Source organism: Amblyomma maculatum, chromosome 5 (assembly GCF_055883805.1).
Source record: "Amblyomma maculatum isolate TAMU_Amacu chromosome 5, ASM5588380v1, whole genome shotgun sequence".
NCBI classification, from domain to species: Eukaryota; Metazoa; Arthropoda; class Arachnida; order Ixodida; family Ixodidae; genus Amblyomma; species Amblyomma maculatum.
The window spans coordinates 128,773,940-128,797,035 of NC_139348.1; the positions used below are offsets into that span (position 1 = coordinate 128,773,940).

Below are 23,096 nucleotides of genomic sequence, written 5' to 3' on the forward strand. Positions count from 1 at the left end.
GTTGGGACCTAATAAGAATAATGTATATAAAGATTATTGCCTACAAATCTTCTGTCTTCCTTATTCCAATGAAACTATAATTGAAATCTACCCTATTTACTTTTTATCTCCACCATTGCTAAAGACCTAATTTCCAAGAAACTGTTCCTTATGGCACCTATCAACAGCGAATTTGAGAGTGAAGCGCTGCGCTTCCGAAATCTGATTTGAAACACAGATAGCAGCACCTTCGTCCCCGCAGAACATAAACGTCGTCCAAGCATGACAGTCACCAATTCTACACTCAAGTATATCTCCACACACCTCTTCTTTGCCCAGCAGCTAGTACCACTATCGTCCCAGTGTAACACAACCATCATCCAAGCAGGACAGTCACAAACTTCACCAAATAGTCACACACTAGCAAACAATCACCACCCATGTGCAGTAAGACATGTCTATCCAAAGCACTTCACTTGCGAAGTCCCTAAGCAAAGAAAAATTGTAACCTGCCCAGCATGTCTGCGAAGCAATTAGTGTAAACATAAAAAAATATGTTTTTTAGGTCAGACTGAGGCTGCTGCTACCGGAGCACGTTGTTTCAACTGGAGACTTTTCCACAGGGATTAAGGCCTCTCATAAAGAAGTCGTAGCAAGTGTTCGGTTCCTTTCAGCGCGGTTTTCAAGTGATTACTTGTCACTGTAAAACAAAAGAAATAGTATCGTTAATTGTGTGACATTATGTTCCCTGTGCCTATGTACAGGGCCTTGTACAGCGGAGTCCCAGGTGCAAATGTTTTAAAAATGGTAAAAAGAATACAGGTGACGCCCGAAGCAAAAACCTTCTTTTTTAAATTGCACACCAGAACCTTTCCGGTGAAAACATTTTTGGAGAAAAACGGACTATTCATGCCCTGGGTATCACACTGTTTATTATGCAGGAAGCCAGAAACCATAGACCATGTTTTTTTACACTGTTGGGAAGGAGTATATTTTTGGGACGTATTGCAAAGAACGCTAATGAAAGCGTTTCCGCTAGACCCGCATGGAATTCGGTACTTATGCGTAGAAAGTGAGGATGGGGGGGGTACCATTTGATTTATATATGATCATGTGCCTCCACTGTATATGGCGCTCAAGAATGGCGGATTACCATTGCGGTAAAGATGCACGGCCTTCCAGAAGTTATTTTCAGGAAAGCGTGGACAGGCTTTTGGCAATCGAGAAAGCTGCAGCAGAACCTCCCGAGTGGTTCTCAAGGCTAGACGCTTTGTTGTGTATGCGTGAACTTTAGTGTCATATGTAAATAGCGTATGTAAATAGTATTTTAGTGATTTTTGTGGATTTTGTTATCGTGTCCAGACCAGGCAATAAAGAAAAAAAAAGTAGACGTAGCTCAGTTGGAAGAGCACTGGACGCGACATTCGGAGGTTAGGAGTTCGACTGCCACCATCGGCGCATTGCTTTTTCTTTCGCTTTGAATTCAATGTTCTTTATCCCGATAATCACATGAGGCTAATTCCTTTCAATTCCAACAGTGTAAACATAAAGAAAGCGTTTGCCTTGCACTTGTAGACATTTCGCTCTTTATTATATATATATATATATATATATATATATATATATATATATATATATATATATATATATACATAAGCAGGCATTCATCAAAGTGCGGAGACGATATTCTAGTATTATTTTTCGTACTGTTACTCGTGCTTCGGTGAGCCGGAACTAAAACAAAAGTGAGGGAAATCTGCAGTTTGACTAACAGAGTCTCCTATTTTTCTAATGGTTCCATCATGTGCTCCGCACAGCGCGTTGTGTATATCTGAAAACCATTAGAGTGTGTGCACGTAGTCATTCTCGCTTTATTTCTTCTTTAATTTCAGTCCTGCATGCTTGACCCAGAACGGAGAAAGTAAAAATAACCAAATTCCACAGCGCTTCCGAAGGATCTTCACTGATTTTAAGTCCAGTCACCATTGACCAGTACGGTAAAATGTATGACCTCACGAATATAAAAATTGCTCTGAGGTGTCTAAACACTGCCTCGTGGCTTTTATCCAAACTCTGCATACAGTGCTAGAAAAGCGCAGCAGCCGCCTCGCGCTCGAGAAATATCAGGTTTCATCAAAAATGCCGCCAGATATCCAGCGGAGTTTTTTAATGGGTACGAGGTTTTTCCCAGTCTTTTGCTCGTCTCATCTTGGGTGAAATGCTTGAAAATGTTGTTACGGTGCGCAGCCTCGAAGAAACTGAAGGTGTGCTTGGGTAGTCACCAGTGACGACGATCAAGCTAGGATTTTTTAGTCCTACGATTGCGCCCCCGACGGTCCCGGGTACCACGCCCATACCACCATATGGATATCCACAGTGGCCACCTGCTTTTTGCAGCACTATGCTGTGCGACGCAACCTCTTCTATAGCGGCACAACCAGCCCACACTGTTGCCGTGGCACTGCCTAGTCATCCGGACAGCTTTCGCGGCACTGATGATGTTGACATCGAAGGCTGGCTCGCTGTGTATGACCACGTCAGTAAGGTAACCGATGGGACACGATCCTGGTGCTTTTGAAAGACATTCTTTACCTGGCGGGTATGGCGCGCGTCTGATTTGAGACGCACAAAGAAATGGCATCCTGGGATATGTGGAACGAGAAATTCCGGGATCACTTTGGCAAGCCATCAAGACGCAAGCTAGGCGCCAATAAGAATCCAAAATCGCAACCACAGTCGTCGACCAAATAATATCAATCGTAGATACAATACGTACTAGCTCTATGCCACAAATTGGACGGCGCCGTGTCCGAGTCTGACGAGGCCGGCCGTATTCTAAAGAGAATTGCTGACGATGTTTTTAACCTCCCTGTTAGCAAAAACCTACTATGATTTACTCCGTCCTCGAGGCATGTCGGCGGTTTCAGCAAGCTAAACATGTCGTATTGCTCCCAGCTTCAACATCTCGCCAAACATAGCTGCTACGTCTTAGGGCTAGGATCTGACAACACTGCAGTAGCCGCACCATTAGCCAAACGTGACCAGGATTGTTGGCAGAGATTTGCAGGAAATGGCCACCGTCGCCTTCACCCCACAGCCGGCGGACGCTACTAGAGCACTGATTAAAGCTGTCGTTCGCCAAAAATGAGCGAATGTGGGCCTTAATGTGAATGTACGCCTAGGTCTGGTCAGCCGTCCGCACAGCCATCTGTCCAGGTCTCCGTTACAGTGGTAGCTGCTGCGGCTCCGACTGCGCCGTTACCGACGCGATACCGCTACCGCAACCCTGAAGAATGGTGAACCTTGGACAACCGACCCATCACGTGCTGGCAACACTTCTCTCCATTGCCGCTGCCGTTAGGTTCCCCCACCTCGACCTCTTTACTATCATGCTCGCAGCGCCGCCTACGAACCACATCCAAACTCTCTCCGTGATACACCCTCTCGTGGCTTCAACTCGCCGTCCCCGCGCATGTCCAGCCGCTCACCGTCTACTCAGACGGTGAGTGGCTGGAAGCGAGCTGGAAGCGAGAGGCGAGAACGCTGTCCCATCATGCCGTTAAAGGTACGAATAAAATGTGCCCGAAACCTTTCCATAAATTGGCATAATGTTTTCTAACCATATACTATTCACGAGGCACTAGCATAGCCTAATACATGTATCGCGTTCAGCTTCTGGGTAAAAAGTGACTGTTTTCCATCTACCCCTAGTTATATAAACAGATAGCCCCAACTAGACGATTAGCTCCGAACTTTGCCTAAGAAGGCGAGTCAAATTCATGCCTATTCTTTACGCGGAAAATTCAAGAGACCGCTAACATAATTTCGGCACTCTGCCCACCCGGATATCAAATTTTATGCTGGGAAAGGGGAATTTCTGGCGTGAATCATCAGGAATATGCACACTCCTCCCCCCATTTTTGCGTTCTATCGAAACGAAAGAACTTAAATATCAGTCTCTACAGCCGAGACACAATTGGTGTGCCGTTATGAAGGTGTGCTATAATAAAATTATTAGCACCGCAGAAGAGAAAACAGAGCTTTAACGTAGCACCTGTTAAGAGCAAGGGCACTGCGCATACGCTAAACAGGTTTTAACATCTTAGTGCCGATATTTCTCTTTTCAAAAAAAAAAGATATCCGGTGGAGTGTATGAGGTCAAGATGTATATTTATTGAGAAAAGCTTGGAATACGCAAAAGCAGCACTGATTCTGCATTTTGAGTATTTAAAACAATCATTGCGGCTCTAATGTAACTATTCGCTCGATCCTTCGGCTCTAATACAACCGTTCGTTCGGCCCTCGGAAAAGCTGATATTCTCTGGATTTCGTACGTACTGATTGCCATGCCATTTTCGTTTGTAGCAGAGGCTAGCATTTCCAGTCATTGAAGAGGGTGCAAGATACCGAACACAAATCCAGTCTAAGAAGGTAGAATTTTCTATGAATACACAATAGGACACCTTGTCTTGCGATTGTTAATTTTTCATATATTTGTTAGAGTAACATAGATGACAATACACGATTTTAATTCCATAATATACCGTTTTTTTAAATAACCGCATACCATATGCACTTCCTTGATGTCGTCTTCAGCTTTCGTGTTTTTCTGCCATTGTCAATGAATCATTTTTACTTCCCGAGAAATTCCTCGCTCTCAATAAAATTTACAGAATACTTTTCAGGAAAAATGAACGCGGATACGTGGGAGGTGGTAGGCGAATGAAGACCACTTTGGTCACACATGACTTCTTTGTGTCATGGATTACACAAGTCTTCGGAACGCCTGAAAAAAGGTCACATATGGACGCCTAAGAAAGAAAGAGAGCAAAATAAACCGTGCGGTCGCAGCACGGTAACATGTGTAATGGTGAGTTCAAGTCGAAGTTTCATACAACGCCATGCCAAGGATTTCTTGAGGAAGGGAATGAAAGACTGCTACGGATTACGAGACAAGAAGAGAGACATGGTCAGTGTCAATGTCCTTCCCTTGTTCCGTCGTCCGTAACACTACTTAATTCCCATTTTCAACATGCCCCAACCAGCCCGTATTTGCCCTCTTCTGTAAGTTTTTCTTCTCGGAGCAAGGCTTTCAAGAGACACTGGGCATAAAATTTAAATTTTAGGGGATATCTGTCAGCAGAAAGGTCCGGCCATTCAACTCAAATAATGAGATGAATAGAAATCTATTCTCATTTGTTTTAACTTTACGTTCTTTACTTCATGTCGAAAATGTCCGGTAGCTCACCAGATGGCGTCCACTGGACAGGGCAAAATGCGTAGTAGTCCATTGGACAAAAGAACGCCTTCAATCCTGACTTGCTGCCGTCGAAGCATGAGTTACAGCACATAGAGAAAAAATAGGGCTGTGGCTGCAATCTCGAAGCACGGCGTCGTGATTACCACATCGAAGTTTCTGCTTTCACGAGGAACATCACTAACACTAATGCGCTTTCTAGCATCAGCTAGGCGAGCTAAAAACAAAAGACAGCCTGAAAGGTCCGCAAACTTCCTCTGATGTCCCGTTTATTGTACATCTTCATACTGTAAGAGTGCGAATACTGCAAGTCGGAAGAATTAGTGAGTGTGATCCGCTTTGCCAATGCCTTGAGTGTGGAACGTATCCAGATCTGAGAATAAACATAATTGCATTAGCTATGGTTGTAACATGGGCGGCATAAGAAACTGGCAGTATAATCCAGTAAGCTATTGATTTTATTCAACACACTTAGCACATCGGCATCTGTTCATGGTACAAGGCTTGTGAAAGAATGTTGTCATCAACGTCGCACTGACCGACTTCACCTATTAGAGAGCCAAATTGTAACACCAACTGCACGTTTGCCGAATTTAACATCTGCAAGAAGAAGTGTTCGGAACTGTTGTGGAGTGTACTGTCACATTATTTAAGGCAAATAGATCATGGCCATATTTGCTTCGCCCGTTTGAATACTTCGCTTGATTTCAAACCTTCATTGTGAGCTTCGCCTCTTTCAACACAAAGAAAAGTTCGTTCGATGAGTCAGGCATTATATGTACAGATATAATGTCTGACTCATCAGTCTCGTACGTTCGCATCCTATTGTAATTAAATATCGTTAGACCTGTTATCCTGCTATCGTGACGTGCGTTAGTCAGAAGAATCACTGAGTGGTCGAGAAGAGAGTGATACCACATGGACATTATACTTAGCTGAACTCTGAGTGGTTGCCACGCCGTTTGATGTCAGGAGGCTAGCAGAAATGGCTGAATAAACATGTGACACTCAAGAGCGCAGATTGGTCAGCGGAATGTGGTGTCATGAGAGGGCGTGACATATTTGAGTTTGCAGGTAAGGTTGCACAAGGCTGATGTGCTGGTGCCGTGACTTGAAGAAGCGTGGTCGTTTGCTCTGCAACGTTTCGCAGTGTTTGGTTTCAGGTCAGAAGGAAGGAAGGAAAACATTCTTATTTGTCTACCACAGTGGAAAGCCAACACAGAGTTGTCGGGTTCTCCAGGTAACATTCATACCCTACTGTAAGCGTTAAGAAAAATGAAGCGACTCCAGTCACTTTGCTCTCTAATATACTAAATAACAGCCGCATCACAGGACGCGTTTTATATGTAAACATGGTATGGGTGTCTCTACACGCACGGGATAAGATGCCTTCTAAGAAATAATTTTCCCCTCCGGCCACTGCACAAAAACGACTGGAAACTTGAGTCTGCTATTGTTACCCCAGAAGGCGGATCGGCACCAACCCTTTGTTTTATTCACACTGTTAAGGTGACTAATGCATTTGTATAAATTTCATATAATTTGTGGTCGTCCTGCTCTGCTTTCGGGTTCAACGCAGAACTACGCGTCACTCTTCAGTGTCATTTTCTTTACTTAGGCGAAATCCTTTCTAGGTTTCGGCTGCAGAAATGTTTGCAGGCAGTGTTTGCCGAAAATATCGGCATGAACTGCCATTGCAAGAGAAACAGTTGGTCTCCACCGGGAGTCCAAGAACAAATAGGCCTTTCCGGGCTCTTTTTTTCTTTAACTTCTTTATTTTATGGGGAAGCCTTGGATAAATAGAAACTAAAGCAGCTCACGCCTTAAACCACTGGACTGCGTAATGCAAGCCCACTATAACCAAGATATTCCCACATAGCAAATGTCGAAGTTCAGACAGGAATACAGAATCATTGAGATGCGGTGGCCAACTAAGCGCTCTTCCAGGACAGCTTACGTTCCTCGCACCAAATCGCACGGCTCGGCACAAAGACTTCGGTGATCGCGGTGGTTCAGCAGGGAGGTCCACCATTCGGCTTTTACATAAAAAATAGCTCCATTAACATAAACAAATCATAAGTCACATCACAGTCCTTCCGAAGGGGCAAAAAACGAATACTTCTTTAGCGTCCGCTGCAATATACATAAAGAATACGCCATCACGGCGCTGTACAAAGCAGTGGTCAACAGTCTGGCGTGTTAAACAGGCGACAATTGACATCCATGGAGCAAACATCTGCTTGGCGTAAATCCGTGACACAACATGGTGGGTTGAGTGTACAATTAAGAAAAGAATGCTTTTGCAGCAGACGCCTAATAAGCACATGCGCCTAACAAGCTTTAGTATGCCTGTGTCACGAAACTCTTGAGAAGGTTGTCGATACAAAAGTAGTGGAAATAGACAGGAGTATCTCGGTCATCTGCCATCTGGATTGGTTATACAGGTTATCTAAAGAAAACCGCGTAAGCGGGTTATTGAAAGTATCCGCAATCTTTTCGAGGAATCGTTAAAGAGGAATCGCCATAAAGTGTATAATAGGGAATGTCAACTAAAATTTACACTCGAATTTACTTCTAATTCTATGTTTGTCTGCGGTCGTAATCTTCCAGTTGTTGCCAAATTGCTGGAAAAAAACCATTCTAAATTTTATTTGGAACTTGTTTCTGAGTTAGTTGGCTATTGATGGTCGGTAAATGCGGCCAACAAAACGACAATGCACACTTCGGAAGAATTCATTTACAGAATGTTTGTGTACGTGAAATTTTCCGCACTTTGTAAACCCTTTTTTTTTTCTGGCTGTGTTTCCCAATTTACCTCATACCAGAGGCATTGCATGATGAATATTACTGTGACAAAACTGCAGAAACCATCTTCCTGTGACTAATCTGGAGCAGCGTTAACGATACTTCAAGCGTGTGTTTTTTGGCTAATGATGGTAGCGAATGAAGTGATGCCTGGTCCCTTGCATGGCCTCATAGCGGCCGCACCACGGCCTGTTCGTTCCCTAAGAAAATATATGGAATACCAGGCTACTTTGATTACCAGAGGTCTGATGGCACTCACCTAGTGGTTTAACTTGGTTAATTTACGGGTTTGAAAGAATGTCATCCTAGAGGGCTCAGGACAAATTCCAATCTGTTCACCTGAAAAACGCGGGTACCATGCACTTTGAGGGATGACTTCTACGCTTTTTACGAAAACCTGTCAATAACAGTACGCAAGCGAATGCAAAACTACACCACCCCCCGTAAACAAAAGGGCGCTGAGTTCTCTGCCACGAGTTTTCCAAGTTTAATGTATGTCAGCCTAGATGAACGAACCACATGGAGAAACTTCAGAATATGATTTATTATTTTTGCATGTCAATATCTGATAGTTTACTCTACTGTGTTTATTTATTTAGTAAGCAAACGTCTGTTTCCATGCGTTGAGATACATGAAGATACATTGTGGTCCTCCTTCCATACTTTAGTCGAAAACACTCTTGCGCCGCTGTTTTTAACATCAATATTAAAATAAAAGTTTTCAGTTGTTCTACGCTTCAGCTCACTTCGTCTACAGCTGGCGTTTTGTGTTTGTGCAGGGTGCGTGTGGCAGGCAGTGAATAACTACGCACGGCAAACAATTATATCCAGATCTGTGCTGTGATCCCCCTGAAAAAAAGATATAATAAATACGGTATTTAAACTTTCCAGCACTAGCTAAGCAGGTGCGATATAATATATAGTCATTCTGTGAAACAATGCCGGGACGCGAGCGTTCAAAGTTTTTTCTTGGTTTATTTGCAAATGGTTGTGTAGAAACAAAGTTTCAAGCGCATCTGCTCTGCTGAACATGAATATCGAGTGTCTGCTCATGACACACCACCGTTGAGGGAACATCTATATGGTAGCATTGCGTTAACTTCGTGACTTTTATAAATATTTTTTATTGTTTATTTGCTTTTTTTCGTATTTTGCTTCATTTACATCGCTTTATATTATTCGCTTCATTTATATTCCTCCTTATATTTTATAATTCATCTTGTCTTGATCACGTGGTATGCAAGGATACGTGGAAAGCACAGTGCCTAAAGTGAAAGCTGAGCGTCGATCGCGGCATCACCCGAAACTCGCTGAATATGCGGAGTAGAGCGAGTGCACTAAAATCTACATCTCGTCACTTCTCATCCCGGTTTCCAATACATCAATCGCAAGAGGCAGAAAACAACAGTTGTACTCAGCTGACAATATCGCGGATGCATTTACAGAGTGCGATGAATTGCTTGAAATAATTGATTAATTTTTTTCCCATTTGAAACAATATACCCATACAATTGTTCAGCCAGGAGAAGCCGCTAACCGCGAGGTAATAGCACTAAAGGTAGCGAAGTTAATGTGAATGCATTTATGAGAAACGTTAGAAAAGGTATTCATGTTACGCATTGTTCAAAAAGAAGGCAAAGTCCCACAAAGTACAAATTCAAGAATGAAAGTGTCTTCGGAGTTGAATTCCGCAAAATGTATTTAATGAACAGGAAACGTTAGAAAGAAATATTTATGACTAACAAATCAAGTAGATATTTATGAAGGAAAAATACAATATGGCTGAATGCACGGGGCCATCCCTCTCATTTGTTTCTTGGAGGGTGGGGGTGCTTACACCAGGCTTTTTATGCAGGAAATATTGACACTCGCCAATTTATCTATATGTGCATCACACAGAAATCGGTTTTAAATGGCCATTTTGTGTTCTCTTTAACTGCGGTTTTCACAAATTAGAACAAACGCTGCAGTTCGTTGATACGTGGGGTAAATTGATTTCCCTTCAGCGACTCTAAGATATCACAATATTTTATTTAACTTTTGGCACGACGTACATAGAAACAACTCTAATCCTTTGTTATCGGACTTTGGATGGGGTAGAGTAAAGGATTTAAGACTAGAGAAAATGTTTCCCTGGCGAGGTACAACAGAACTAGTATTTCCTCTCAGTGCCCTGGCGCTAATACACTTTCATACAAGAAATATTTTTCGTCCTCCACTTTTCCAATTGAGAGGGGAGACTGTGCTCCTCCAGTTGTGATCTATTACAAAACGCTACTGTGGTGAGTGGTTAACGGCTTAATAAAAGAAAACTTGCGTACAGGCCACAGTTATAAATATGGTGGGATATATGAACATTCTCCTCGGACTACGCGGCTTCATAGAAGCTACGCATCTTTAGCGGTAAGAATTTTGTGGACCGAACAATAGGTGCGAGTTCGCTCATCCTGTGTTTCGTTTTTGTTTTTCAGAACTGCCCGTCTGCCTTCCATAACATACAACTTAAACAATGTTTAATACCTTCCATAACATGCCAATAACAAAATGTATATCTGAATGCTACCAAACATGCCGCCTCCGAGAGCATGTGGAAGAAGAACAACTTAACTGAACCAGACCAGTTACTTCAGCTGGCGGCTGGAGTCCTTATTTCTACTTTCTCAAAACTTGGGCTTACCTCTATTCCGGAATGATGAGGGCCGCTTGTCATCCTGTTTATCGGCCTTCAGCATCATCGCAACAAAACGGTATGTTTTCCGACTAGATTTTCTGTGAAAAATTAAGTTTGTGCTAAAATAAACGCTGCGTTGCGTCATTTTTCATATGCTAACGAACATATTTGTTGGTTATAAACTTGCAGCAGTAATTTTAGCATCCCTCCTGCTGGCGACATCGTTCCTAATAGTGTTTATAAAACGCAATAACGTGCATGTCCATACATGTCATTGGAAACTATATAATACACCCATATATTCACTGCTACATTTTTTCTTGGTCAAAGTATTTAATATCCGTCTTCATCATTTTATTACATCTTTGTTGACGGTCGCCGGTTTACGGTCGCAGGAGAAGGGGTAGGCAGCGAGCGCGATGGTTAGATGGCATCCTCGAGGCACTGCAGATGAAGTTATGTGATGTTAGGAAGATAGTGAGAGACCGGAAAGCGTGGCGTGACATGGTCCATAGGGTCACGAAGAGTTGGACACGACTGAACGACTGAACTGAACTGAACTAGGCATCACAATGTGACTCTGAAGGATCAAACCATCTGTCCCTTTCCTAATGAATTCATTAATGATTTCTTACTATCAATTAGCTTTCCTTGTTTTCAACTCTTCTGCTTGTAGACTAATTAAATTTCCCGTCGAAAGTAAATTTTGATTCCTGCCTTCAGCACATTTCTGTTTTCCAAATCATTGCAGTTAGGAATCCGTGGAGTTAGATCACGCTTCCATGGAAATTCAACTCTCAAAGTCTACAGAGGCTGAGCACAACAAGAATAGGCGGGGCATCGAGATATGGGAATGTTTTCGGTAACGTGGGCAGCGCCTGCGTCAATGTACAGCTGCTAGCCGTAAACTGCAGGCTCACTCGTTCAGCAGCAGTTGGCATGGATCCATGGTCTAATAATTAGCGTGAAAAAAAAATGAGACAGAGCGAATAGGCACTCAGAAACACGAGAAAGCCTTCTGCCTTTAAGGGCGAATTCATTGATAGGCTGATTTTCGAACAGCAACCATGCTAATCAATAACACGTCAGCGCGGCCTGGGTAGAACGAGAGACAGATAAAACATGGCTACATAGTATCAAAAAGCACTGAACAAAGGTTGAGGGTGAGCCTCCGTTCAATAGCGCAGCCAGCGTTTCTACCAATGGACTCGTATTGGTCTGGGCAGCGCATCCTCACTGTCGGAGGTTTAAATAAGCTTTTCTTTTGTTTCAAAAGCGAAAAAGCTAGGGAGGATGGCAAGAAAAAGGTAGGGGGAAATATGTAGGGCAAAGAGCAAAAAGGGGCTCCTTTGGGTTGTATTTCTGTACCTAAAATTGCTGATAGCGTGGCCTGAAAACAAAAAAAGGAAACGGCAACTGCAGGAAACACTTCACCGTGAATGGTCAGTGACCACCAAAAGCAGGTTCGATGCTGACACGACCTTCATGAAAGGAGACAGGTATTCCGGGTCTGGGTAAAGAATAAAGCTGCAGCTGCAGCTGTAGTATTCATCAGGATCCTGACGGTGAAAATAATACGTAGGAAGAGAAGGAAAAGGAGACACTACAGCCAAGGAGCCAGATGAATTCGTGGTGAAGACGTCTGTGAAAGCCACTGCCTCAGTGAACAAGCCTGGTCTGTGTGAGCGTCTTGCGTGCTTGCCGTGTAACAAATAGATGCCGCCGCCAAACCGCTTCATTCAACCGCAAAACACCTTCTTCATCCTTGTAACAGTTGGGAAGCGGGGAGTGCGATATTGCAAGAACTACATTTCGTTAGGTCATCTATACCTTTACGACCCCTTTTTAGTGGTTGCACCCCCCCTCCCTCCAAATCGCTCACATACATTTTCTCTGGTCTATTAAAGCCATGCTGAAAAACATTCAAGGGCACGCCCAGCCTTCAACGCTCGGAGAATGCGTAAGCTTCTCAAATTTTGGGTGTGAGCCACCTAACTGAAAATTTCCGATGGAATGGCCATAGTATTATTAGACACAGCATTTTGATATAATTTGAACGACGTAAACGTTTGAAGGCGACCCTCCTTAATGTGGAAGAAAGTCCACAATAATTGCGCCGAATTCAAATTAGAATAGCAATGAATTTAGTTCAGATTACGATGAAGTAACATTTTAATGTGCAGATAGCACATTTTTAAGGCACACGGTTGTTTTGACCGTACTCGCATTTATTTGGACACGAGAATGTGTTGAAATAAAACTTCTGGGGTCCCGAAGGGGGCGAATTTTAGGAGGCAGGGCACAAATTTTCTGCACGCAATTTCTGCGGAAAATATCCAGAGAAGCTTTTTAAAGAGAACGCTTTACTAGTCTAAGCGAGTCAAGATCATCGGCGCGATGAATGTGACCACAGGGGCGGCCCCGGGAGCTGGTGCCGCCCGCTCTTTGCAAACGCGGCGCCCGGAGACCGCGAAGCTCGCTTCTTCTTCAACTTGCCCAACTGCTGCTTCTTCTTCTACCTGACCCGCCTGGCAAATTTCATTCATTACGGTTCTTGTCTCCACAAATATGGAACACGCTTCACAGAATGCTACATCGCTTTCCAGTCCATGGCCTAGTCTTCCCCTTTCCCTCCACAGGAACCACTGTGTCTCGTCTTCTGGAACCTGCCTGTTCAAACTTCCCTGATGAAAACACAAGTAAAGTTAAAACTGCAGCAAACCAGGCCCATATCAGTAGGAAGTTTTGTGCAACCTCCCCTTAAGACGGTATTAAATTTGGTTTGGTTTGCGGGGTTTAACGTCCCAAAGCAACTCAGGCTATGAGAGACGCCGTAGTGGAGGACTCCGGAAATTTCGACCACCTGGGGTTCTTTAACGTGCACTGACATCGCACAGCACATGGGCGCCATGCATGCTTCTCGCCTCCATCGAAAAGCTGCCGCCGAGGCCGGGATTCGATCCCGCGTCCTTGGGAACAGTAGTCGAGCGCCGTAACCACTGCGCCACCCCGGCGGGGTGGTATTAAATTTAAGGCCAGAATTCTCGGTCTCTCTACGAGAAAAAACATGCGCTGTCGTTGTAACAAAAACATCAGCTTGCCCCATTTTACCCAGGTGTAATATTTTTCTACATTGCCAATACTTAAATCCTTGCAAATAAAAAATGGAAGCCCCTGTGTCAGAAATAATAATATTAATAATACTAATAATGATGATGATGATGATGATGATTATATTTGTTCAGTGGAAGGAAAAAGCGCAGTATCAATTACACTCATTGATGTAGACGCCTGAACCACGCCGTAAGGTAGGAAGGAAGGTGTGAGTGAAAGTGGAATGATATGCTCAAGATATATTATCAAGAATGAAGCGAAGCTGGCACATCCTCTAACCGTGCTCTGTTCAACAGGGTACAAAATGAGTGCATTTTTCCTGTTGTCAACCACTTTCTGGTGTTGCGGGAAGTTTTCGTTCTTCTCTTTATTAGCTCCAGCCAGCCGTGCACCTTTGCAGTTGCAACGTGTTAATGGCAACGACTAAATTATGAACATGTTGCAAAGTGCGTAATAATTCAGTGTAACAAAGGCAGTTTCTATCCAGTCATACTGATCGAGCTAGATGCTCCCCGCTCTGCGATTACTTTATTTTTAAGCTACGGTGACCTTCGGAAAGTGCCTTCATTTTATCACAATGGGCACCGTCTCTTGCATTGTGGATTCATGAAGATCCACATGTTTCAAACGTTTCTTTGAGCTCAGAAATTGTGTAGACCTGCTTTAACGACCTATACTGCTTGCAAGAGCGCATTTGCTTAGACTGATTCTATGGCTTTCGTTCAATTTAACGACTGCCACATATGTTCAGTTCCCCCATCAGCGTCTGACCTTGGTTAAACAGTCAAGATTGCTCCAAAATGAAAGGTAATCTATGCTCATAGCCTTATCAAAGTACTCCGTGGTGCTGTTGCTTTTTTACTGAAAGGAAGTACCTTTCCGAACTATGCATGACGCGAAGATCAGTAAAATAAGCTCTCTTTATACCATTACGCAGTACTCGTATACAAATCGATTGCTCAGCTCTTTTGCACATCAATTACCATACGCTTTGATCGAAGAAGCGTATGTTGCAGTTTTATTTCGGTGAGCATGATGTTCCTGAAATTTTATGCACCATGATAAAAATTAAATACAATCCAACTAAACAACTTTAGTTTCTTAAGTTATTGGTCTCTAGCTGGAATACTAATCTTGAAAGCCTAGTGAGCAGAATATAGTCTACAGTGATGTTCATCAGCATTCTAACCACTCAGATAATACAAACTACATTTTGCACGTCACTATAAGGTAGCAATTCATGCTTGTTAGGAAGCCATATTGAAGATTTGAAGACTAAAATCACTAGGATGGCAGCGGATAAGTAGTTTGCACGGGCGCTGACTGCTTTCTACTAACATTGAGAGTAAAATCTACCCCAGATGGCGCATAGCGCAAGTGTTTAGTCCTTTGGTGTTATCTGAGAATGTCTGTAGAGCTGAGGGACGGGGTGTGCTGGGAGTGCACAAGCACTGACGAAGCCACACGCGGTTAAGCTAAGCAAAGTGTGCGGGCGAGCTATTAAAAAAGTTCATTCTAAACATTTTATGCAAATCTCTGAGCAAAAGCCGAATACAATGTTGATATCAGGAAGGATAGCATTAAAATATGAGGAATAGAGTTCCTTATGCGTAATAAGGATGGGTAGGTACTAATGCAGCCGTCACTCTAAGCACTATAAGCGACCTCAACAGCTCAATTTCTATAGCTTCCTTCATGCATAACTTGGAAATGTTTGTTTTCTTGGCAGCAATAACAGGGACCACTTGCAGTCTATTGAATATTTGAACCATAACGTCTGCTTAAGAATGCAGCATAGGCCTTTTATATATTTTTATAATAGAAGCCAATGTTGATGATCTATACATTTTACTGCCCCTTTAAAATGAACGTCGTGCGACGGGCGGTTGCATCTGCAGTGTTTGTTTGTGGGGTTTAACGTCCCAAAGCGACTCAGGCTATGAGAGACCCAGTTGCGTAGGACTCCGGGGATTTCGACCACCTGGGGTTCTCTGTCGTGCGCTGACATCGCACAGCACACGGGAGCCTTGCTTTTTGCCTCCATCGAAAAGTGTCCGCTGATGCCGGGATTCAATCCTGCTTCCTTGGCAACTGTAGTCTAGCGCCGCAACCACTGCGCCACCCCGGAGGGGGGCATTTGCTTTCCCCAGTCAAACAGTAACAGTGGTAAAAATTACAATTTCTTGGATAGTAGCGCGTTCTTGTGAAAGTTTCGTATTTTATTTCTTTTGTATCCCAGAAAAATTACCTTCTGTCTTCCTTCGAATTGCCTGCTGTCATCAAAATTAGTGACATTCATTCTTGGCAAATGTCGCGACCGTCTTGGATTCCTTGGGGTGTGATAAAATTTACTAGTCGCAAACTGTATCCATGTATAACTGATCTGTGATGCGCGAAATGGTTTGTGGTCCAATTGAAATTTATGTATGTATGACGAAAGCAGCTAGCCAGCATAAGAAGGCTGCATGCCGGCCTCCATAGAAAAATAAGTTACAGATTTTGATTGATTCCCGGCCTTACTCGCTCCTTAAAAGACATTTCCTCATGCTTACAAAATAAGCATATAAAGGGAAATAAATTACGAGAAATATAAGATAACTACGGCCTTTAGCGCGTGAAGTAAGGCTTTAGGCTCGCATCATGGACGACTTTTGGACGCGCCAGGCGCCGCTGCTATGCGGTTGGGCCTTCGGGGAATGACCTCGTAGTCAAGCTTTCCGACGCTTCGAAGGACTCTGTATGGCCGAAAGTACCACCGCAGGAGCTTTTTACTTAGTCCGCTGCAGCGCATTGGCGTCGAAAACAACAGATGGTCTCCCGGCTTGTACTCTGCGTCACATCGTCAAAAGTTTTACCATTGGGCGTCGGTTCGTTGCTTATCTCTAATGAGTATTCGGGCGATTATTAGGGATTCCTCTGCACGTTGAAGGTATGAGGCGACGTCGAGGTTTTCATTGTCTATGACATGCTTTAGCGTTGCGTCCAGCATTGTTGTAGATTCCCTGCCATACGCAAGTAGAAATGGCCTCGAACTGGTTGTCTACTGGGCAGGGGTGTTATGCGCGAATGGCGTTTCATATCTTGTGCTCTGCGTCGAAGTTCAAGGCGAGCATGTCCCCGATCCAATGTCGCAAAAACATTTGTTCGGCAAAAAACTTCGTCTTCTGCCGCGGTACCATTGTTAAGATATACTTCGGCGTAGCGGGTAAGATAATCAGTGCCCCGACGATCCACTTGTTACTCGTAGATGAAGATAAGAAACCAAGGCGATCAAACCTGATTGAAAGTGCATTGTCGGGGATGGTATCGGGTTCTGTAGCCCAGCTGGTCTTGGCGGTGTCTTGCGTCGCTGACAATCACGGTACGTTATTACGTAATGGCCAGCGTCTGCAAGCCGTCGCGGTCAGTAGCACTTCTTCTGGATTCGGTGCAACATGTGCACAAACCCGGATTGTCCTGCTGTTGGCTCACCATGCAGTACATGAGGAATTTCCTGCATGGGGTTTTTAGGCACAACAAAAAGGTGCGCGGTCTTGTTGGGGGCGAAGTTCTTCACAAGGACGTCATTTATTCATGCGAACGACACCTCACGCCTGAACGTAGCAGGAGGGGAAGCGGCCTTGCCCTCCAAGTAATCGGATAGGTCTTAAAACTCAATGACTGATCGCTGCTATCCTGGGAAACTGCTAGCGCCTACCGGTCCTAAAATGGCGTCGTCGTCAACGTATTTGGGGGGAGCGCCAACGGGAGCGCGGTATAAGCAGTATGCATCGGAATGCTTGCGGTCCGACTTTGCAGTCACGTCCAACTCACGAAGACATAGGCATCGTGCAAGGTGGCCGGAGGGAGCCTTGCAAATTCTGCAGCCAGCAGAGCGCGTGGTGATCGTTTACCACCTTGAATGGTCGACCGTGTAGGTACCGACGGAACTTTTAAATTGTCGAGATGATCGTGAAGCACTCCTTCTCGGTCGTCGAGTAATTAGCTTCAGCTTTGAGCGGGACATACTAGCGTCGGCGATCACGTTCTAATGTCCAGCACTTTAATGAATGAGAATGGCGCATAGAGCCACACTGCCCACCATCTGTGTGTACTTCAATCTCGGCGTTTTAATCAAATTGGTCTAGGACAGGAGGGGACTGTAGGCGGCGTTTAAGTTCGTAAAAGGCTTCTATTTGCAGTGTTTCCCATTTACATGACACATCAAGCTTTTCAACCTGCGTCAACGGTGCGGCGATGCGTGAAACGTTTCTGACAAATCGTCGATAATAAGAGCACAGCTTTATTGTCGGCAGGTGGTAGAAACTCTGCGATCGCAGCTCTTTTCTCCGGGCCTAGGCGAACACCGTCGTTACTAATAATAGAGAGATTTAGCTTACCTTGATCCGCGATCCGCCACCGTGACTCTCTACCGCGCGTCGGCGGCGCGCTCAAGCTGATTGGTCGCGACGCGGCAGGTCTGTGTGCCGACATCTAGGGTGCCTGGATACTCTCTCTCGCCCCCGCTCCGTTCAGGGTGGGGACATTCTTAGAAGGAGCTGTCGCCGCCTCGACCGGTTTTCGTAGCCGCTGTCCGCCATTGCATAGCCCAGTCCCCACGGAAGCAGCACGTGTGAACTTTGCGCGGCCGCCTGGCTGCGGTTTTCGGCGCAGAATGCCTGGTTGCTGCGTGCCGTTGTGCACGAACCACTCCAGAAATTGTTGGAGAATGTTTCATTTTCCAACAGAACCGAAAAGAAGGCTCCTGTGGATTGTGAAAGTCAAGCGCGACAAGTGGCAGCCGACAAAGGGATCGTGCGTATGCCAAGTGAGTATTGTGCCTTTGTTTTTCGTGTCTACAACTTATTGCCGTGCACGTGTAGTAACCGCTATTGGAGTCTGTCCGTTTGTGCTGTGCAATGTGTGACGCCTGGCAGCCTGTGCACTAAAACGCAATAAAAATGCTGTCATGTAACGAATGAGTTTTCTATGCCTGCATCATGAAACTGTACAACGCCGGAATCTTTCGAGGGTGCTAAATATGTTGCATGCGAACCAAGTACTGAAAGAAATATGCGTTGATGATCCATATCGATATTATATTAAAAGCTTCCCTCATTATGTCCCGGTTCTGACATTGCCTGCAGGCCCACTTTGAAGAGAACAACTTCGAACAAAATCGGGCCGACGGCTGGAAGAAGTTGAAACCAAATGCTGTGCCAACCGTATTTCCATTTAACGGTAAGTACATACAATACTTTGACATCAGCGTTGCATTCATAAGGCCGCTTGTCGTTGTCGTATTTTGACGAATGTCAACGGCACTAATGTGCTAGCGCTTGCAATTCCAGGCTTAAATCTAATTCCGGCAACGGGCATTCTTATTTGCACCTTCAACTTGTTCATTATTATTATTATTTATTTATTTTTACTTTACTAATATTATTTTTTTTTTTGCTGTTGTAGCCTTGCCGCGGCAGAGGAAGCCACCGAAAGAAAGGATGCGACCTCCTGTGTCATCCGTGGCATGTGAAGATGAATCTTCACTAACAGCTGCCGCCTCATCACCTGAAAGCAAGGAAGGAGCTTCAGCGTCCCTCAAAAGCAGCAATGAACTACCTCCAGGACATAACTGCAACCCAAAAGCAGCCAGCCTGAGCCTTTCGCCAAGTGACAGAAACAACGCGCAAAGCTCGGCTTCTGCTGTGCTGTCTACTGGAGTTCATGACCAACAATATGCTAATAGCTCCTGCGCAGAGTTAAATAAGCAACTGGCAGATATGACGAGAAAATATAACCAGCTCCATGAAGCGCACAGCAAGGCAAATACAACCATTCAAGGCCTTAAAAAAAAAGTGAATAAGCTGGAAAATAACTTAGAAAATGTTGGAAAGCGCATGAAGTTCTTGAACAACGATCAAGTGGAAGCACTTTCACGAAACAGTAACCAGGGGAGCACATGGTCACCACAAACAATCCGGCAAGCACTTCAGATTAAATTTGCATGTGGAACCTCGGGTTATGAAACAGTTAGGAGACTTGGGTACCCACTTCCGTCCAGTAGAACTCTTGCGCGTCGCCTACAGGGTCTGAAGTTTACGCCGGGGATCCTAGCTGAGGTGGTCGACTTGCTAAAGATGAAGGCAGAAGGCATGGAAGACGTTGAGAAAGACTGTGCCCTTTTTCTTGATGAAATGGAGATCGACGAGGGATACGAACTTGATCGTGCTGGAGATGTTGTGTATGGGGGAAAAACTTTGCCACTGAAGCCAGATGAGCCTGCACACCATGCCCTCGTATTCATGGTGGGTGGCCTCACTCAGAGATGGAAGCAAGTAATTGCATATCATTTCACTGGAAGCCACGTCGATGGCTTGACCCTCAAGGAGTGCGTTCTGCAGATTGTTGAACTTTGTGCCGACATTTCGCTGAGAATCCGCGTCGTGACTTCGGACATGGGAGCTTCAAACCGGGCGATGTGGCGGGAGCTTGGATTTGCGAGTCACAGAAATTCTCATATTGTTTGCACAATATCACATCCTTGCCTGGAAGGTAAGGAGCTTTTTTTTACTGCAGATGCAGCACATGTTCTAAAAAATATCAGGGGACAACTTCTGAATTCATCTGTGTTTACTTTAAGTGATGAAACTGTATGTGAACATGGCTTGCCATCTAACGAAGTAAGAATAGATCATGTACGCGCTGTAGTACAGTATGACAGTGACAAAGAACTTAAAGTAGCTCCAAAGCTCTCAGAGGCGCATGTTACTGCCGGCCACTTCACTAAAATGAAAGTAGGAGTAGCTGTACAGTTTTTCAGAGAGGCTCCATCCGCAATCCGGTATCTGGTGAGGCATCAAATTCTGGGCCCGGAAGCCGAGACAACCGCGTGGTTTCTGGAACTCATTTCTAAATGGTACACGATTATGTCTTCACGACACCCATCAACGGCCCTAAGCCTTCAAAACATGGAGAAATACCATTCAGCTATCAGCACACTTATGCTGGCACTTGATACCATTCAAGGTATGAAAGCAGGCAACACGCCTCAGTGGAAGCCATCTCAAGCAGGTCTTATGATTTCTACAACCGTCGTTCTTCGACTCCAGGACACGCTCTTGAAGGGAGAAGGCTACAAGTTTTTTTTGACTAGTAGAATACTCCAGGACTGCCTGGAAAACCTATTTTCCGTCGTACGTCTCAGGAAACCGGTTCCGAATGCCTACGACATGAAGTGTGCATTGAAGCTTGTTTGTGTGAGCCAGTTTTTGCACACACCAACGACAACAAACTATGAAATCGACGATGGCCAATACCTTGTTGACATGCTGTCGAAAGGCCTGAAAGAGCAGGCTGAAGCAGAAGTAGAAGGCATTGACGACGCGGAGATATTTTTCATTGAGGAGCTACAATCAGCTGATTGCGCTATTCTTTTCCACATTGGTGGGTTTCTTGTCAAAAGCATTGTCAAAGCGTTTGACTCCTGCGAACAGTGCAAGACTGCAGTCTTGGGATCCAACAGCAGTGAGCATGCATATTTAACAGCGCTGAAAGAATATGTTAGCGATGGGAACAACCTTCACTATCCAAGCGGTCCAGTCATGAGCACCCTAAAGTCTTGCGAAGAGCATTTCCGCGGCATCACCACTTGGACTGATAGCGCACTCACCATTAAATCGCCAGTGCAGGCAATAACAGCATATCTGAGCAAGATGTTGCGATTCAATCTGGAAACATGCGAACAGCACAAGGAAGCAGTTCAGAAGATGCTCGTTTCAAGCTACGCGAGACTGCGGTTACGCATACACCTTCGTCAAATTGGGGCAAGAACAATTAATGGAAATGCAAGTAAGACATGTGCAGGAGTCAACCTGCCATAAGCTCAGAAAGTGTCATGTTTTTCTATGTACATAGCCAGATTATATGTTCCTCCATTTTGGTTTAGGAATAGTGTTTCAATGTTGTCTGCTTCTGTCAATTTGGGATTCTCGTCATGCTACACATTTTCTATTGTTTTTTTTTTCTGTAATTATTTGCATTTTATACTCAGCTCATTTCCCCTTCTGGCTCACTATCTGTTAAACGAATAAAAGCTTTCAAAACATTGCTCTGTACGCCTGTTCTTTTAAACTACGGGTGTATCCGGAACTAGCATGATAATAGCTGCTGAAGTATATTCCCCAACACTGATGTCAATACCAGTATTTACATCTATTAGGATTTTTTTTATTCATACAATTCAAATTAGCATTTTGATGCTTCGTAATGGCACTTCAGTAAAAATTTAAAGAATTCAGCCAGTTTGCTTTGGGAACGTGTAACATCTAGAGTTCACCTATGCTACAGGGAACAAGTCCACACCATGTCAATAAGGATCATCTGCCATGCGCGGCGCGAGAACACAGCGATTCACGTCTCGTACTTTCTACGCGAGCATTTCCTACCTGGAAGCAAAAAAAAAAAAAACACGCCTCGTTTATAGGACAACGCTTTGCAACATAGGTTGAGCAAAACTATACCATCAAAAAATGAGCCTCCCTGATCTATTATTATGGCCTGCCACCTCTTCAAGGGTCTTTGTCAGCGCGAAACGCGCTTGCGGATGAAAATTTAGTGGTACATTCGTGTGCTTGGAGCGCGCTACCCGAGTGACGGGCTACGCAATGGCGGACGCCGTAGCAGACGACGCGGTTGTCCTCACCCTGAACGGAGCGGGGGCGAGAGAGAGCATCCAGGCACCCTACCGACATCCAGTATGTGGAGCCATCTATCGGCGTCAAGAGGGGTCTAGGCTAAAACCCCTTGATACTTTGAAAGTTACGCCAACGATTGAACTTTGCCGCCGCCGCGCTACCTCCTCGCCTCCCCCTCGCCCCTTGCGCGCCCCTTCGCTGAAGGCCGGCTCTCCGCCCGATTTCCTGAGCGACGATTGGTCTCCCTGCCGTTGCCATTGGAAACCGACGCGCGTCCGGCGTTTTCCTTGTGTTTTATTTTTCCTTCGCGCCATTTTTCCCCTAGTCTCGGCGAGCGAATATTGCGCGCTGTGCTTTTATTGCAGCGTGCAAGCTCTATGCCGTGCTGTTGCGCGTACAACTGCAGCAAGCGACCTGAAGATGGTTATGCGGTATTCATGATATCTCAAGGCAAGCGTGACGGCTTGCGCACGAGTCAATGGATTCACAAGATTAGTCGAAAGACGTTTATTCCTAGAAACAACAGAGTTGTTTGCGACGTCGAGTGCCTTTCTCATCCCCGTAATAACGCGTCACCTGACGCTGCGTTTTTTATTCC

The 23,096-nt window shown here is 44.7% G+C and overlaps 1 protein-coding gene across 1 annotated transcript; it reads left to right on the forward strand.

Moving 5' to 3' along the window:
* The first annotated feature begins 2,380 nt into the window (after positions 1 to 2,380).
* On the forward strand, positions 2,381 to 22,001 carry LOC146189523 (uncharacterized). Its single transcript, XM_084605292.1, has 5 exons — positions 2,381 to 2,519; positions 17,074 to 17,187; positions 18,554 to 18,633; positions 18,953 to 19,046; positions 19,272 to 22,001. Exons 1-5 carry the CDS (start codon positions 2,381 to 2,383, stop codon positions 21,683 to 21,685), a joined length of 2,841 nt encoding a protein of 946 aa, XP_084461418.1. The 3' UTR covers positions 21,686 to 22,001.
* The last annotated feature ends 1,095 nt before the right edge of the window (positions 22,002 to 23,096 follow it).